Source organism: Myxocyprinus asiaticus, chromosome 16 (genome assembly GCF_019703515.2).
Source record: "Myxocyprinus asiaticus isolate MX2 ecotype Aquarium Trade chromosome 16, UBuf_Myxa_2, whole genome shotgun sequence".
NCBI lineage: Eukaryota > Metazoa > Chordata > Actinopteri > Cypriniformes > Catostomidae > Myxocyprinus > Myxocyprinus asiaticus.
The window spans coordinates 35,298,913-35,318,267 of record NC_059359.1 but is presented as its reverse complement, the minus strand read 5'-3'; the positions used below and the strand labels follow the sequence as shown (position 1 = coordinate 35,318,267).

The window sequence follows — 19,355 nt, the reverse complement described above, 5'->3', positions numbered from 1 at the left end:
CACAGTTGAAAGCTATTTGGTTCATTAAATGAAGCTTAACATTGTCTTTGTGTTTGTTTTTGATTTGCCACAGTATGCAATAATCTGACATGTCTTAAGGTCAATATTAGGTCAAAAATGGCAAAAAAGAAACAGCTTTCTCTAGAGACACATCAGTCAATTATTGTTTTGAGGAATGAAGGCTATACAGTGCTTGAAATTGCCCAATAACTAAAGATTTCATACAAAGGTGTACACTACAGTCTTCAAAGACAAAGAACAACTGGCTCTAACAAGGCCAGAAAGAGATGTTGAAGGCCCAGATACAACTAAACAAGAGGATAAGTACATCAGAGTCTCTGGTTTGAGAAATAGACACCTCACATGTCCTCAGCTGACAGCTTCATTGAATTCTACCCGCTCAACACCAGTTTCATGTACAACAGTAAAGAGAAGACTCAGGGGTGCAGGCCTTATGAGAAGAATTGCAAAGAAAAATACACTTTTGAAACAGAAAAGCAAAAAGAAAAGGTAAGAGTAGGCAAAGAAACGCAGACATTGGACAACAGATGATTGGAAAAGAGTGTTATGGATCTTAACCCCATTGAGCTTTTGTGGGATCAGCTAGACTGTAAGGTGTGTGAGAAGTACCTGACAAGACAGCCACATCTATGGCAAGTGCAACAGGAAGCGTGGGGTGAAATGTCACCTGAGTATCTGGACAAACTGACCAGATAGATGCCAAGGATCTGCAAAGCTGTCATTGCTGCACGTGGAGGATTTTTTGATGAGAACTCTTTGAAGTAGTTTAAGAAGTTCTGAACCCTCCCTGTCTTTGTATTGAACAGGAAGTTCTTGCCCCTATTTGACCATTGCAAAGCCTTTCTATCAATTAACCAGAGAAGTTAAATTACACCTCGTTATCTCGCATTTGCACTCGGTATGGAGAAAAGTGTCCATAGTGTTTAATTCGGATATTTATCTAAATGTTGCCTCAAGCTTATGGCTGAACCCCAAATTACGTATTAATAAGTCCCTTTTCTGCAGTCAGAGTGGATTGTGAGGGGGGTTGAGATCCTTTGAAAATTTGGTTCAACATTTTGGGATCCCCAGATCTCAGTTGTTTAGGTATCTACAGCTGTGCCACTTGCTCTGTACTATTTTTGGGAATGGCATACTCCCCCCTAAAGCGGCAGATACTATGAGAGTGGTAATTACTGCTTTTGGAAAAGGTCATGAGGCATCAGTGTATTACTCCGTTAATTCAGAGTCTGGGGGATGGAGCCTCAACCACTTTCAAGAGATTCTGGGAGAAAGATTTAAACCTGGAATTGGAGGAGGGAGAGTGGGCTAGGATTCTAAAAAACATCAAGTCTGCATCTAGAGACGCAAGGATGCGTCTTATGCAATTCAAGATTTTACATCGGTTCAACTGGACCCCCTCTAGATTGTATAGGCTTGGTCTTAAAGACACACCCACCTGCTGGTGATGCCATTCAGAGGATGGAGACATACCCCATGTCATTTGGGGTTGTGTTAAAATCCAGGAGTTTTGGTTGAAGGTTCAGAGTTTGGTGTGCGATGTATTGGGCACTCGGGTATCATTTTGCCCCAGACTCTGTATTTTGGGCGATCGATATTGAAAATAGATACATAAAGAGTTGGGTCTTAACCAGTGTCATGATCACCAGGCAGATAATTTTAAAGGGCTGGAGCACCCTCTTTTCAGGAGTGGTGCTCTAGCCCTTTAGCCCGGAGTTGGGAAGGGCCTTTGAAGAGGGGTCATTTAGAAGAATGGGGAAGTATAGCTTGTTTGTGGAGAAATGGGGCGGGTATATGTCATTCATGGATGTGTTGTTGTTATATTTTTTGTTTATTTTTTTAATTATTTTATTTTGTGTGTGTCTATCATTTATGACCACTGGGATGCTGTTGGGGACAGGTTGGGATTGGGTGGGGGAAGAGTAATAGTTGGGGTTAATGTTGATTTTGTATATATATGTTTTGTTTTTCTATGTTCATTTATGTGAATCAATAAAAAATTGTTAATCTGAAAAAAAATTTTTTTTTCCCAAACTCATAGTAATTTTTCATGTTATTAATGGTCCTGACTGTACATTGTGATTACTTGAATGCCACTTTGGTGAATAAAAGAACTCTCCATAAGAGCAAAATCTGTACATTATTCCAAACTATTTGTTTACAATCTAGTTTGTAGTTGACACTAGTCCAAAAGTGCTGAAGATGTAGACAATATAAAGTGTATGAAAACACATTTATTTCAAGGGATGTGTTTGGCATGTTATTCACTCAAATAAATAGTTCTATGTGTATTCATGTACAAAAATATAAAACTTGTACTCAGTTGAGCTGTTAATGTAGTTATTCAAATGTTTTCTTGATACTAGCTTCAGAGCTATACAAAAAGCTTCAGAGGTTAAACACAACAGTAATATACATTTACAATTTTATAAGTTGGAGGATCACATATATTCAAGAAGGAAATTCATATTGATGTGTTTTTAAAAAACTTCTTCAGATACTTGAAGAGGTACAACATTAACTATAATTATAGTCACATTCTTTGAAATAGACCATGACATACAAATGGCAGACTGCCATCTAAATACAAGTGTTTCACATGAGTCAACATATACTATGAAATTGTGTTGTATGAATTGTATAGGGAAAGTGTTCAGTGATCATACATGTTGTTATAATAGCAACCTATTTTTACAGAGTTTTTTTATATATACATATTAGGGGTGTAACGGTACATGTATTCGTCCCGAACCATCACGGAACTGACGTCACGGTTCGGTGCATGCAGTCAGACAAAGAATGTCTGAGTCTGTCACAGGCGATCCACACTCCAATCCAGAAGGGGGCGCGCGTGGTAATGCAACACTGTTTGCTAACTGCCACAACAGGAAAAAGAGCAGAAGAAGAGACCATCTATGCACCAACCCAAAAAAAGAATGGCTTCTCCTAATGCGCAAGTTTTCATTATTCTATTTATTTTGTACTTTTATAACACAAGATGCTTTTCAGTTTTGTAGCTGATTGTGACCAAATACCTTTTGTTTTTTATCAGCCCTACAAAAAAAATATGGCCTATGCAAGAGTGCATTCTGTTTACTGCTTCGTGCTTAATACACTAAATGAGGCTGTACTGTACCAACTACCTCAGGGGGGACTAAATGCCGCTAGGTGGAACAAACTGTAATTTGCACTACTGTCTGTTCAAAATAAATGAAAAGAAACCTAGCATTTGGGATTTGTTGCTTTTTGCTGTTGTGCCAAACTCGTATCGAACCGTGACTCCAAAACAGAGGTACGGACCGAACTGTGTACCGTTACACCCCTAATAAATATTGGATCAGACATTTATTTCAGTCTTATAGGAAAGCGTGTTTTCTTTATGAAGTTAATTGTCTCTTGAGATCAGCATGTATTTTTGTAAGCTGTGTTCCTGAGTAAAGTGTTTGAGGGGAGCAGGTAGACAGGATTTGTTTACTTTGTCTTCATGAACTAAGTCTTGTTGTAAGGAATTTAGTTTGTTAGGTGCCATGCAGGCTGGTTGTATGCTGGATAGATATTATCTGGGGACACAGGAAAGAATAGTTAAGTTCAAAATATTGTGTAATGTATGAGTTTTCTCGAGAGCCCAGGTAACATTGTTAGGCACATGGGCAGAAATGACCTGACTGCACTAAATATTAGTCAATTAAGTGAAAATATTGTTTAATGCATATACAGAGGACATATTGAGACAGTGACTTTATGATTGGAATAGACAAGACACTCGGAATAGAGGCGCAGTGCCCCCTATGGGTCAGGAGATATAAAAAAAAACAGCTAGTTTTACTTGAAACTTCTGAACAGTTTGTCCTTACAGCAATGATCTAATTTTCACCAAATTTTGCTCAGATCATCTTCAGACCATGTTAATCAAAATTTTTTGAGCTTGCAGTCTAAACTGATTGTAACACCAAAACAACTTGTAGCCCAATATAATACCAAAAAAAAAAGTAATTTCTTGTCATTTTCACTCATTCCACTAAATTTACTCAAATTAAAAAAAATTACTCGTGCATTGCCTCTAAATAAAATAACAAATGTTTGGTATACTATACCCTTAACTGGCAATCCTCCTTTTTAGCATTTACCAGAAAATTACATTTTCAAATTTAAATGGTTGTTGCTCTTGAATGCTTGGGACTAGAGACCTAATTATGGACTCTTTTTAAAGACACTTGGGAGATTATTGTGCAAGTGAAATCAGTTAATTTTTAAAAAAGTTATAGAGGTTTAAGTTTATTGAAATGAAAATGCAATGCAGTAAACATTTATTTCATTTATTAAAATTCATTACAGATTGTAATGATTATAATTATATTTAGAATGCATGGTTACTCTGCAAGTATTGTTAGCAATGGAAGCAGTAATTATCCACATTTCTAATAAACACATATTTTTCTGCCATAAATTATATAATAGTTTGTTTACGCCACTAAATAAAATAATAAATGATCCAAAGAGCCCATTCATTCACACTTATCAGCACCTGTGCATTTAGCTTTAGCTCAATAGCTGCTATGAGTCCAAACACAGAATATGCGCTCCTGCCGGTTTGGCATTTATTACTCCTCAAAACTGCTTGGAACTTATTCCAAAGTACTCCAGTCTAGCTAGATTGTAGTATTTGTTTTGTATAGATCCATTGAAAAAAGCAGCTAAAATTTTAGATTTCGGCTCCGATCGGTCATCAGAAACGGAAGAAAGCTCAGAGCGTAATGGTGGCCTTAGGTTCTCTATCCAAACAAACACTATGATAACGTCACTGTTCTGGAATGAGCAAGGCCAACCCCAGTAACCATAGAAACGTCATACCAATGGCTACATGACCTGTCAATCAAATCTTGACTAGCGTTCCATTGGCTGGATCTATTCACTGAAACAGCCAATGCACATATTGGAGAGGCCATGGAGCCTTTGATCTGGTTTGATTGACTGCTCCAGCTGTGAATCACAGATAGACTCATGGGTGGGCTCAAACAATGTGGAAGGTTCACCAGAATAGCAGAGACCTCAAGACCTCGATGCTGATTGATAAAATACGTTTTATAATCAATATTTTATTGATAATAGACATTTTAATTTATGTGATGACGCAAGCAAAGGATGATTAGTAGTTTTTTTCCTAAATTTTCGCTGTTTTGAAAAAATGATCGAATCTACTTTCAATCGTGGACATTTACCATGGATTGTATGCTTGAATTTCCTGCCATCCGATCGGATCAAAACCAGAAGATATAAAAGATAAGTAATACCGCTCACATGTTGCATGTTTTAAAATCCACTCTTTCAGTATTTTAATACATTACTGTAATGGCATCATTCAGATCGCAAAACAGTAGGCATATTTCGAAGTCAGAGACTTGTAGGTTTCAAACGATATATGGTTTGTCAAGATTAAAATCGGATATGAAGGTGATTTAGTCCAATAAACATAAAAACTGCTAAAAAAGTAGAAAAACGTCCCATATATGGGATGGTGCCAGTTAACGGGCTAAACTAGCTCTTCAGTGTACTTACTGTCTGATTGTTCATATGACTAAAGAAAACATTTGCAACATTTTGTAAGGAATTTATTTCAATTTCAATTTATTGTATTTAAAGAGTTCACATCTACCTGAGTGTGTATTTGTTAAAAAATTATTGAAATACGATAAGATCATGCTGCATTGAGACTTATTTTGTAATTAAATCACAATGATGTTTCTAAAAATGCTAATAACTTTTGATATTTTTAGTCTGTTGTCATTGATAGACTCCTTGGCTGATGCCAGGAACAATGTATATTACATTACAAGTGATTCTATTCATTGCTTTTTGAGCAGTTTGCCTAAAATCTTCACAAAAATGTTATTTTCACAAATTTTTGTGCATGGCCCTGATAATTGCTGCTTGTAGCTATATTTGTATTTGTAACGGTTTATTGCCACTTTTTGAATTTTTTCTTTGTTGTTTACTGTGGTGTCTTTATGGTTGGATGACATTGTCATTGCTTTAGTTCCATGTTGAGCTGTTGTTGCCTATTCTTATGAGAGAAATGACACATCACTGCTAGACTTGACAAGTTCTTCTGCTGCACCTTAAAGTATTCTGGTTTAAATGAACTAAAACTCTTTCCACAGCATCTATGCCATGCTGTCGTTTACCAAAGTAAAACAATTTTTACTAAAAATATTTTTTTTCAGAAACACATTTAGAACGGAAGTGTACAATGGCAAGTGTGCTGCACAGCGAATAAAAATGTAAAATATGAAACAAGAAGTATGTATATTTAAGTGGTTCAATAAGTAAACAAGTTAACTAATGCATTTTAGCACAATTTTTCTTTTAAGACTTTCAGTATAATCGCCCCATAGACTTCCATGATAAATACATTACTGTAAATGTTGTTTTAATAAACTTAGGGACATTTTTTTTCTGTTATAATCGACAGTATGCCACAAATGTTGTTGATGGAGCTTTAGTTTGGAATATTCCTTTACAGGTAATTATTTCTTCGTTTAATTTCTTTAAAATGGTGATCAATTTGTTCCGCTATGTGGCTGTCTACGCATGCATAAACACACTTGCGAATATATGCCTGCGAGTGAGAGTCTTTCTCTCCCACTTTGTGGATATAAATGGATTTAAAAAACACAGACTGAGCTGACTTTCTATTAGCATCACTGTGCATGCTCACCCCCACTCACCCTGAATGAATAGAATAGAAAAGGGGGGTGACCCAGTGCTCGGTTATGGCCTCTATTCAGTGCCCTGATGGCCCTAGCAGGGTGGATCATTAGTCGCACACAGAGGAAATATTTTTTTTCTCTGTCACTATTCAAAAAGGAACCACGGGTGATGGGTAGGGGCAGATCAGCACCCATTAGGGCTGTTCACATCCATCCATCTCCAGTGGCATCTAGTTGGTTGGCAAGGAAACCCAGGAGTGAAATTGAAAGTGAAAGGCAGAAAAGATGATTCATTTAAAGGCCCTATAGAGAATTAATTCCAGAGGGAGTTTATGTAGCTCAGCTTTTCAAATGTGCCGATTACATTTGAATACGCCCCCAACCCTTATCCCACACCAGTGATTGTGATTTGTTCAGGTTTTTCCCCCTCTCTTACATAGAGATGCTCGGATACAGATTGCCAATTTCTTGTTATCAGAATCACCAGATACCAATCCCAGTACCAATAATTGTGCTTTTATCAGGAGCCCTGTCATTGCATTTTGATATTAAAATATAGCTTAAAAATATTTATTGAAGTACAGTCATGTCTACAGACCTATGGCAAATTATCCCCCTCTTTAAAACAGAATTTGCAGATAAACGTAAAAAAATAAGTACACAGTAGGGGTGTGAGTCTTTAGGTTGTAAGCGAATCGATTCGATTCACCTTTCACAGGTTTTCAATTAGATTCAAAAATTATTTTTGCAAATTCAAAACGATTCAGTTCGATTTGATTAACGATTCAATTCCGAATTTTTCAAAACGCATTTATAGTATTTTTTTAAATACTTCCCCTAATGTGTCTTAAGCAAGAAATTGGCACAAATGCTTGAACAAGTGCGAAACTGAGTACAAGTTGCTTTCTCTTATGTGAACCATGCCACAATTCCATAGCAACTGAGCTCAGACCACCTCCTGCAGGTAGTCTCTGGTTCGGTACCACAGTCTCTAAAACAGCTTTCATATTACCAATTTTTTATGCGAACTGTGCTCTTCGGACTAAGCTGCCAGTGTGAAAGCCCCCCACTAGAAAGTGATAATCAGCTGATTCTGATTAGCTGCCAATCAATCGAAGCTCCTCTAGCTACTAGGTATTTTCTTACTTTTTCTGTCTCACAGCACTATAGTGAGACAGACATACGCTATAGTGAACACCACAATTTATACAGAATATCTATTTGCGGTTCCTAAAGCGGTAAACCCATGTCCTTTGGTAATCGCATGCCACTTTATACTCTGTGGCCATGTGTTTACACTGCAATCATCTAAACCTTTCCTAAAGCTTGATTAGGCCCAGCACCGCAACATCAGCTCTAAGAGTCTGACCTGTGTTTTTATGCGCTTGATTGGCTGCTTGTCCTAGTATGTCTCTAATCCTGTTACTGGATGGCGTTAAATGGGAAGCCTCTAAATGTTTATTGGTTTGAAAGCACAAGCAGGGTTTTAGCAATGCTGAAGCCTCGGGGCCATAATCTCTATTCTGGAAGCACCCTGGCTGTAAAGGACCCACTCCATAACTGACCCCAGACAGTTTAGGCTTCCTTAGCGCAGCATAATCTCATTTACTGGATTTTAGTCGGTCATTTTGCTGCTGCTTATTCCTTGCTCACTTCCCGTGTCATGATTGGTTTTTGTGATTGACAGCTCAATCTTAGAGCATAGTTAGAGAAAAGAATTTGTGTGAGGTGGATAATGCATTTTATGCAAAGTGCCAATCAAATATAATTTTTTTTTTTCTATTCTGAAACAACGAGATTCCTTAAAACATAATTACATATTTTGTTTGTAACCAGGGGAAACTATTATACTTTTTTGAAAAAGTAGTTACAAAGCTACTAACAAAACAAAGTCTGTGACTCAAATCTTTGAATGTTTTTTGTTTATCTGGTTCATTTACATGAAGCATTGAAATGAACTGATTCACTAAATGAATCTGACTTTGCTGCACTAAATATGAGAGCGAGAGAGACATTCGAGTAGAATGTGTTTGGTAAGTAACTGCTGTGCGCTCAAACTATGTGACAAAAAAACTGCTGTAGCGTTTTGCCATGCTACACGATGACATTTTGGAAAAAGCAGCTTTTTACTGGAAAAGCTAAACTATTTTGAAAACGGCTGAGCTGCCGTCATGCTACAGAACAAAATTATTACCTAGGCTTTTTTGTTTAAAGCTGTCACGTATATGCTGCATGAAGACTTTCTTTACAGCCCAAAGTATACTTAGATTTTGGAAAAATCTTGAGTTAGCCTGTTAAAATATACTCCATACGAAAGTGCGCGCATACAGAGGCAGTTGGTGCATGCGTGCTACGACTGCTATGAGACACCGGACTATTTCTCTTCAGGAGTATAAACCCATAAATATGTCTTTATATTCCTTCGGAATCAAGTTACACGAATGCATATAACTCCTGACCTCCTCACACACACGCCCTCTTGACCTGCACATCTACTGTTGTTGTTTTTACCTTCATCTGATGTTTAGCGGCGATTAGGATCTTCTACCAAAAAAAAAAGTTCAAGGTTCATCAATCGAGTGCCCTTTGATATAATTATTAGGAGATAAGATGAACTGTTCGTTTTGAAGCTGAATGATAACAGTCCAGTATTTGTTTTTGAATATTTTCAACATTCAGAATATATATATTATTATAATATACACAATTGTACAGAGTGGTTATCAGAGTTACTGTAGACTTTGTCAGTTCAAACCAGTCTGCACCATTCAGAGTAGATTATAGAGACTGTTATGCGTGAAAATCCCAGGAGATCAGCAGTTACAGAAATACTCCAACCAGCCCGTCTGGCACCAATAATCATGCCACGGTCGAAATCACTGAAATCGCATTTTTTCTCCATTCTGATGGTTGATGTGAACATTACTGAAGCTCCTGACCTGTATCTGCATGATTTTATGCACTGCACTGCTGTCACACGATTGGTTGATTAGATAATCACATGGATGATTGTTGGTGCCAGACGGGCTGATTTTATTTATTTATTTATTTTGGGGGGGTGGATTTTCTCCCCTTTTTCTCCCAATTTGGAATGTCCAATCCCCAATTTGCTCTAAATCCTCGTGATGGCGTAGTGACTCGCATCAATCCGGGTGGCGGAGGACGAATCTCTGCTGCCTCCGCGTCTGAGACCGTCAATCTACGCATCTCATCACGTGGCTCTTTGAGCACGTTAGCACGGAGACATAACGCGTGTGGAGGCTTACGCCATCCACCGCGGCATCTACGCACGACTCACCATGCGCCCCACCGAGAGCAAACCACATTATAGCGATCACGAGGAGGTTATTCCATGTGACTCTACCCTCCCTAGCAACTGGGCCAATTTGATTGCTTAGGAGACCTGGCTGGAGTGCAGCATGCCCTGGGATTCAAACTTGCAAACTCCAGGGGTGGTTGCCAGTGTCTTCACCACTGAGCTACCCAGGCCCCTGATTTGATTTGAGTATTTCTGTAACTGCTGGGATTTTCATCCACAACAGTCTCTAGCATTTACTCAGAATGGTGCCAAAAACAAAAAAACATCCAGTGAGCGGCAGTTTTGTGGATGGAAATACCTTGTTGATGAGAGAGGTCAACAGAGAATGGCCAGACTGGTTCGAACTGACAGTCTACGGAAACTCAGATAACCACTCTGTACAATTGTGGTGAGAAGAATAGGTTAACACTGTTTTGGTGGCACAAGGGGGACCTACACAATATTAGTCAGGTGGGTTTTATATTGTGGCTGATCTGTGTGTGTGTGTGTGTATATGTGTGTGTGTGTGTGTGTATATATATATATATATATATATATATATATATAAGCAGAGAACTCGTAATTTCAAAGTTTTGGTTGCCTTTCCTTGCCATCCATGCCAGAGATGATAAAATTCACAAAATTAGACAAATCTTTTTTTATTTATTTTTTTATTTTTATTATTTTTTTATTTTTATTATTATGAATGGCTCGTAACATGTTGATTATTCAAGCTAATTTTAGACAGGAAAAAAAACTTTATAGTCTAAAGGCACTCTGGAACCACATTAAATTGTCCTGTCACAAACCTGGCTTAGCTGAACTGTTTGAGTCATATCAGACACATGAAGATGAATTCTCATTTTCTACTGTGTATTTTAGCAAAAGTTGCCGGTATCCATCAATATTGCTGCTTTCTGAATGTCTCCGCTACAGTCTAGTGTAATTAAAATAACCGCGTCTGCAGCTGTACTATGCGGCGCCTCATAGCTACTCACATTAATACAGGGAAGATTAGCAACATGCGTGGAGCGGGAAAGGGTATAAATACTGGCTATCTTTTGCAGACATTTAAGACACTAGTTTAAAGCGCTATTCACACCAAGCTTTTATACATGTATGCTCATGCTTACACAATCACTTAGCCGGGTGTCAGATAACCAGCACAAAGGTTTAGATCTTGGTCCGGATTGAATTGTTCTCTGGTCCAAATCCTGACTGGAGTCCACCTATTGAGTACCCCTGCTCTAATTAGTGCAAATAATTTCAGGCGCATGTGCATTCTGTGCTTTCAAAGATGCTCGGTTAGAAAAACGGGTTGCGCACATTCAGTGCTTGAGCACTCTGCTGATGACGTGATTTGCTTTGCGTCTTGTACGGTGGATGCTTAGTGTTTGCGTCTGACCGAAGTATACTTAGGGCTTTAGATTTGGTTCAGATTAGGTAATCTGCTCCACAGTCCACATAAAACAGCATTCTTTTCCACAACTTTTCTCTCTTAATCCCTAAACCCTCTAACCCTAAACCCTGTGACCAACAAGACCTAAATTATTCCCTCACTGTGAGTTTCAGGTGCCACCACAAATTGGATTTTGTGTGATCAGTCATCCTTTAATCTTTTTTTTTAATTGTTTTTTTTTTCTCCCCAATTTGGAATTCCCAATGCGCTCTAAGTCCTCGTGGTGGCGTAGTGACCGGGTGGCGGAGGGCGAATCTCCGTTGCCGCCGTGTCTGAGACCATCAATCTGCGCATTTTATCAGGTGGCTTGTTGAGCGTGTTACTGTGGAGGCATAGAACGTGTGGAGGCTTCACGCTATTCTCTGCAGCATCCATACACAACTCGCCACGCACCCCACTGAGAGCGAGAACCACATTTTGGCGACCGCGAGGAGGTTACCCCATGTGACTCTACCCTCCCTAGCAACCGGTCCAATTTGGTTGCTTAGGAGACCTGGCTGGAGTCACTCAGCACGCTCTGGATTTGAACTCGCGACTCCAGGTGTGGGTGTGGTAGTCATCATCTTTACTTGCTGAGCTACCCAGGCCCCCAGTCATCCTTAATCTAGGAATTGTGACGGAATAGGCGTGGGAGCTGCTGGAGACAAAAACATTTAGTATTTGAACAGTTTCTCAGTTAAGAGGACACAGTTGAGTTTCATGCTTTTAGGATCACATAACTACACAAAAGTTAAAGCCCTGAATGAAAGCACAATCAGATTTGGATTTATGTGAAGAATTTAAAACTGATTAGTGGACAGTTTAGATGTTAGCTGCATAGGTAGGACTGTGTACTGATCGACACTGCTGTTTTAGCAGTTAGAGGTCAGAGCACCCGAGATTGACCTTTTACCCCTCTTTTGTGTTTTATCACAAAGGAAGCCCTCATGCTTTCTTGGATCCTTTCAAATTAAGACAGACATATTAGTTGTTTTGATTTAGTGGAGAAGTTTTACCTTTTTTTTCTTTTTTTTAAATAAAATTTCTTGCAGTAGTACTTCATGTGAAACACTGTTTTTAAGGAGGGTCAGAAATTAACAAGGGCTCAAGGCAAAATTGCCATCGAAAGTGCTAAAAATGCCCCAGATGCACCTGTAGTGAATTTATTTATTGTATTTTTTTTCTAACTATAATTTCATAACACATTTCAGTGTTGTTGAATGTGTAGCTTTTATGAAGTGGATTTGAAAGACACACTCCCAACTTCAGTTCAGCTAAATTATGCAGTTGTAGCATTTTGCATAAATGGATACTGCTTAGTGTTTTCATAGAATAAAAGGTTCCCTCCTAAAAGTATAAAGTGCCCCTGAAAATCAGTTTCAGGTGGTAAACATTGCCCCTTAATAAAAAGGTTTATTTCTGAAGCTGTTTTTAAGAAATTAAAGAAAGTCCTGAATAACTAATATTTAAATTGCAGGCTGAAAATGGATCCAAATAAATGTTTAGTTGCCAAGTTACAAAAAGTCACAATACAGCATTTGTAAGCCAAGCAAATTCCTCTAGCAATGAACTTCTGAAATGGCATTTAAAATGTTAATAAATGAATTGCACACTAAGATATTTGTTCAGATGCACTGTTGTTTATACTCACTTATTAGACTGTCTACACCAGACGCGAGCATCGTGTTGCGGTGCATCAAAAGCAAAAGAACCCCATTATAATCAATGATGCTGTCTACACTGGAAGTGTCTGTTGCTGCTCGTCCGTCATGCCGGCAGTAAACGGGTGTGCTGTTCCATTTTGCAATGCTCGTACTGGCACTACTACTGACAACAACACAAATAAACGGTTTAGAATGTTCATGTCTACACTGGGCACGAAGACAGCCTCAAGCCGTTGGTGTATACAGGGTGTTAAGAAGCCACAAATAAACAAATTTTGTTTTCCATTACTACATTGTAATTTTGTCACCTTTGACCAACTGACCAGTTCAGTTGCAGTCTGAAGCCCTGGAGCTATTCATGCTATTTTGTTTGCAGTCATTATATTATCATCTTCAGAATATTTAACGATTTATGCATTTTCTTGCAAATGTTAACTCCTCTTTTTATTTGAATTCAAATGTGTTCTCCGACTGCATGTGTCTCTAAGCCCAAGTTCTCTTAACATTCTTTCAGCTGAGCATCGAGAAAGCCCAGGCCATTGCCGAGCAGGTGGAGCTGAAGGCTAAGGTTGTGCAGTCAGAGGTGAAAACCATCACTCTTCATCATAAGAAAGCTCTTGAGGAACGCGAGTGCGAGCTGCTCTGGAAGGTAAAATGAATGCATTTCTACACTAGAGTGTAACTTTAAACATTTTTCTAATCATTAGCAGAAATAATATTGACTTTTTCACCATTCCAAAGTGTTCTTAACACTCTTAGACCAGTTGCAGAAACACACATTTTTTTTTTTTATAGACAAACCAAATGGCTGAACCATTTTGTAGGCTATAGAATTACAACATATTCTTGAAGGTTTCTTTAAGAGACTCCCTCTTTAGAAGGATAAATATTTCACATTTCTTGTAGTGCTTTTGGTTTATTTCCTGACTAGTTTCCCAGTATCTTATTCAATATGTGGTGGTTAATTGTTGTTTTTAACCAGCTGATGTAAAATGATTTATGATTGTGTGGTAACCAGCTCTCTCACCATTTTATTTGATGAATAGTTCAATAACAAGACACTATTAAAGTAGATTTTAAAAGCATTTTCTTGTTAGTGACAACTCTGCAATTTCTTTGAAACCCATTTTAAAGCATTTTTGTCTGCATTTTTGTCCTTTGGGCAAATTCAGGACTCTTTGTTTTGTTTTCTGCACAGGTGGAGAAGATCCGCCAAGTGAAGGCTAAGTCACTTTACCTGCAGGTTGAGAAACTACACCAGAATCTCACTAAGCTGGATAGTACCATCGCCACAGTGACACAGGTACTAGAAGAGGGTCGTAGCATAGACGTCCTTCTAGCACGCGAGCACATGATAAATCAGCTACAGGAGCTTAAATCCCTTCGCTGCATCCTACAACCCCAAGATGATGATCGCATCATGTTCACTCCTCCAGACCAGGCCCTTCTGATCGCCATTAAGTCCATGGGCCTCATCAGCAGTGGAGCCTTTGCCACGGCTTCCAAAGCTCATGGTGAAGGGCACAAGAGGGCACTGCAAGGAAAGCTAGCTTCCTTTACCGTGGTAGGCTATGATCATGATGGTGAGCCTCGGTTGTCTGGTGGTGACAGCGTGTCTGTTGTGCTTATGAGTCCAGATGGTAATCTGTCAAGTGCAGATGTTTCTGACCACCAAGATGGGACTTACACAGTCAGTTATCTTCCTAAGAACGAAGGTGAGCATTTGCTCTCAGTGCTCATATGCAATCAGCACATTGAGGGAAGTCCCTTCAAGGTGATGGTCAAGTCTGGTCGCAGTTACGGAGGTGTCGGCTTGCCCATTGCTTCATTTGGAGGAGAGGGTGATGGGGATGGGCAACTCTGTCGGCCTTGGGGCATTTGCGTGGATAAGGAAGGCTATGTGGTGGTCGCAGACAGAAGCAACAACCGTGTGCAGATCTTCAAGCCTTGCGGCACGTTCCACCACAAGTTTGGCACTTTGGGCTCACGGCCGGGCCAGTTTGATCGGCCAGCCGGGGTCGCTTGTGACAGCCAGAGGAGAATCATTGTGGCAGATAAGGACAATCACCGCATCCAGATCTTTACGTTCGTTGGCCAGTTTCTTCTCAAATTTGGTGAGAAGGGAACCAAAAATGGGCAGTTCAACTACCCATGGGATGTGGCTGTCAACTCCGAGGGGAAGATCCTAGTTTCGGATACACGCAACCACCGTGTGCAACTCTTTGGGCCTGATGGGACATTCCTCAATAAATACGGTTTTGAGGGTGCCCTATGGAAACATTTTGACTCGCCTCGTGGTGTGGCCTTCAGTCAGGAAGGCCACCTTGTGGTGACCGATTTCAACAATCATCGGCTGCTCGTCATCAGGCCCGACTGCCAGTCGGCACGCTTCCTCGGGTCTGAGGGAACCGGAAACGGTCAGTTTTTGCGCCCGCAAGGTGTAGCTGTGGACCAGGAGGATCGTATTATCGTAGCTGACTCCCGCAACCATCGCATTCAGGTGTTTGAACCCAATGGCAACTTTTTATGCAAGTTTGGGACTCACGGTAATGGCTTCGGGCAGATGGATCGCCCCTCTGGTATAGCGGTTACGCCTGATGGAATGATTGTTGCTGTGGACTTTGGAAATAATCGAATCCTCACGTTTTGACCTAAGGTTTGAAACACAAAACTGTAGCTGCAGACAGCTAGAAAAGGAGATTTTGCACATCTCTCAGGTGCAAATGCAAATTTGAATGTTAGCGAGGTGACAACAGTTGTGGAGACTTGACAACTCTGTCTTGAAAGGTCCCTTAACGTTTTGTACGGTTCTCTCAAATGCTTACCGTTATGGCACAGAGTTTTGACTTCAACACGCTGAGAGTGTTTTGCTCTTGGTATGTGTCTTCAAATCTTTTTTTTTTTCTCAGGGAATTTCTTGCATTCTTGAAATATTTTCTCTCTGCATTACACCTACCTCATCTAGCTTATGTATGAATGTAATCGCGTTTGTGCAGAGACCTAGTCCTTGAAGTTTTATAAAGGAATGTCTACCTCCTGTGTTTTTTTTTTTCTTTTCTGTAGAATGTGAGGACATGACAGATATAAAAAAAAATTAAGTATGAAGCAATGTTTAGTTATTTGCACAGTTCGCACAAATTTATTTCCTGATTGTTACTGTGCACAGAGAACGCAAGTCAAATCCCTGAATGTTTCTCATAACAATGGACAGACAAAAAAAAAACAAAAAAAAAAACAGAAACATTAGCTGCATGTTTTGGCAGAAACATTAGGATAATATTTTGATATATATCTACTGCGTTGTTTTTGAATTTTCATGTACATTTGAAATCGGACTTCATTTATCTCGTACCTCATTTAAACCTATTACCTCATTTACCGAACTATACCTCTGGGTCCATGAGTCTCATTACACATATACCTCACTTTAGAGTCATTTCCATTCGAAAATTATTATGCAAGTGTAAGCGATTACCAAAAAGTAACATTGTATTGATGAAAGTGATGAAAGATATTGCTAAACGAGGCAGATTATCAAAATGTAGTAATCTGATAGGTCCCACATGATGTAATCAATACTTTTGCAAATGTAACTGAGAGAAGAATAGAGACTCATGGTTATTTTAAATGTGTTATGGAAAGAAAAAAAATGGAGGGTTGTCTTTAAAAATGTTCAGATCTATTTTATTTTTGGGGTGGGACATAAAAAAAGAATGTAGATACTAAATAGAATATCCTAAAAAGACCTAGCCCTTATCTTTGTTCATTCATTATGATAATGTATGTTAATTTTTTTGTTTTTGTTGTTTTTCAAATGCCACTTCAGAATGTCTCCGCATTGGACACATATATCTGTATAGGCTGAGTTCTTAGTTTTACCCAGCTGGCTTTGTTAGAGTCTTATTACAAACAGCTGTATTAGATCACAAGTTGGTTTTTGTTGTTCTATTGATTATAGCATGGCCTACGGTGCTTCCTGTGTCCATTTAAAGAAAGATCTCTAGGGAAACCATTCGCTCTGTCAGTGTAACATCTTTTGAAAACACTTAGAATCAATTGAGCCCAGTTTGAAATTGGATAGTTTGTGCCTGTCTTGTGGGGAACCACTTTAAAGTGTTGTTTGCTTCTGTGTTCAATTGATTAAAAGAAAAAGAGGAAGGAAAGAATTTGGAGGAAAGAAAAAAACTGAATATATATAGCACTGGTATACAGCAGAACAAAAGCACATAACTTTCTCATTATAGTTAGCCTAAAGTCATGTAATGAAAGTGTTTATAACAGACAGGACAGTATATCTCACTAATGCTGTTCCATACCTCAGAATTGCTACAAGTCTCTTGTGAAATGAAGCTTACATAGTGGCAATGAGCATTATTAATCACTTACTTTGACGTTTTCTCTTTCCGGGATTAAGTGGCCCACATCCCCTTGTTAGTTTGTATGATTCTATCCTTTCAGGACAAGCATTGTGTGTGCATTGTTTAGGTGGTTTTGAAATGAAAAAGTGGCCATTGTGTGGTAGGCCCACTTACAGAACAAACCTTATACATTTGATATTCTAACATTCTTGCGTTAACCTTTGGGCTTAATTTGCAAGATGCTTTCAGTTTTACACGTTAAGCTGACAACATTTAAATTCAGCAAATTGTGGTAGCACTAGATGACCTATTGGCAAGCGGTCATGATATTTTGTCTTGGCCTTGTTCTTGTAGTCTGCCAGTGTAGAATCTTGTGTCCTATCAGTCCTGTCATAAATATTAGTGTGCTTGCATGTAGTTACCTGTGCCTTTTCGTGATGCTAGAAAAAAAATCACATTTGAATGTCTTTGCCAAAGGGTGACTATAGAAAATGGGCATGTGCCAAAAAATTATTCTGAAGGTCACAGAGTTGAGGATTTGATTCTTGTTTATTAAGTAGATCTCTCTTTGAATCTACTCATTAGTCTTTCTGCTTGAATATATATAACCTCATTATAGTGCGTCAAAACTTGTTTTCAAATTGCTTGTTGATCTTGGCATATTTATGTTGCATTTTTAAGGAGAGATGTTAAGTATATAATTATTTTGCTTTTTACACATGGTAAGACCAGAAGGTAGGAAATCAGATAACAAAAATGAGAATTTGGAGCTGAAAGACATCGGCACATAGACCATAATAGATCATTAATAGGACCAGCAAGGGCTACAAGGCCTGTTTTAATGGAAATAAGGAGCTTATGCAATAAAGAATGAACAATTTGCTGCTTCCACCTTATTACAGATCTGCTTTGTCTTACAGTATTAATTTCATTTGATCTTGTTTAAGTATTTTGCCGCAGAGGTCTCTCCCTGAATCCCCTTCTCTCTTTAAGAGGGAACGTTTAAATGTATATTTTTGCATGCTGGAAAGGTCCATGTAGACAGGTGGATGCAAAATATAGATGTTGGGGAAAGAAGAGGAGGGAGCAGAAAGACATGGACATTTTCATAATATACCAAAAAAGGGAAATTTGTCTGTTATTTAGGTGAGTGGTTGACAATACGATTGTACTCTATATAGAAAGCTTTACAGAGTAAGGGACCACATTGAGCTTGATTCAAATGCCTTACCACTGCTGGAGCTCTTCTTAGCTTTAGCTTTTGGAATCCAATCAGAACTGGAAAACTGCCAAAGACCTCTTTCAAAGGAAACCTCAGTGTGTTGACATATTTGTAAATCTTTTTTTTTACATTTGCCCAAAGATTGATACATTCGTCATAGATCATTCGCTGCATAAAAGACATCCCTGGATGTTGGGTGCGTTGTCTTTTGTGCGATACAACTTTTAAGTTTTTGTGCAGGTTCTCTACAGGACCAAAGATGGCAAATGTTTGAATCCAGCTCCCAACGTTCCCCACTAAAAACTGATCTTTAACTGTAGTGGTAGTTACATTTGGCGAAGGAATCGGAGAGCCTTTTTTTAGGTTGTGATTGAGATAACTCAGGCGAGATCAGTATTGATAAGCCACTATGTAAAATCTCTTCAAGCAGTGATTCTTCAGACAGAAATTAGGACATTATAAAAACACAAGTTCTACTTTAAGGGACAGATAACTTTTTTAGGGCTGATATGTCATCCAGATGATGTTGCTGTCTGTAAAATATGATTTTTGCTCAATGGAAATGACAGTCACGGTTATCAAACTCGTTCTGTGTCTTTAAATTGCAGATCATTGCATACTATATTTCTTTTTGTTTTATTTTTGGA

General features: G+C 38.7%; 1 protein-coding gene across 1 annotated transcript in view; it reads left to right on the top strand.

The window, feature by feature from the left end:
- The window catches only part of LOC127454258 (E3 ubiquitin-protein ligase TRIM71-like), a 47,434-nt gene extending 31,451 nt beyond the window's left edge, over nucleotides 1-15,983 (top strand). Inside the window, exons 3-4 of the mRNA XM_051721339.1 lie at nucleotides 13,643-13,777; nucleotides 14,327-15,983. Coding sequence (XP_051577299.1) covers nucleotides 13,643-13,777; nucleotides 14,327-15,778 — 1,587 coding nt within the window. The 3' untranslated portion in view covers nucleotides 15,779-15,983. The remainder of the gene's footprint in view (nucleotides 1-13,642; nucleotides 13,778-14,326) is intronic.
- The last annotated feature ends 3,372 nt before the right edge of the window (nucleotides 15,984-19,355 follow it).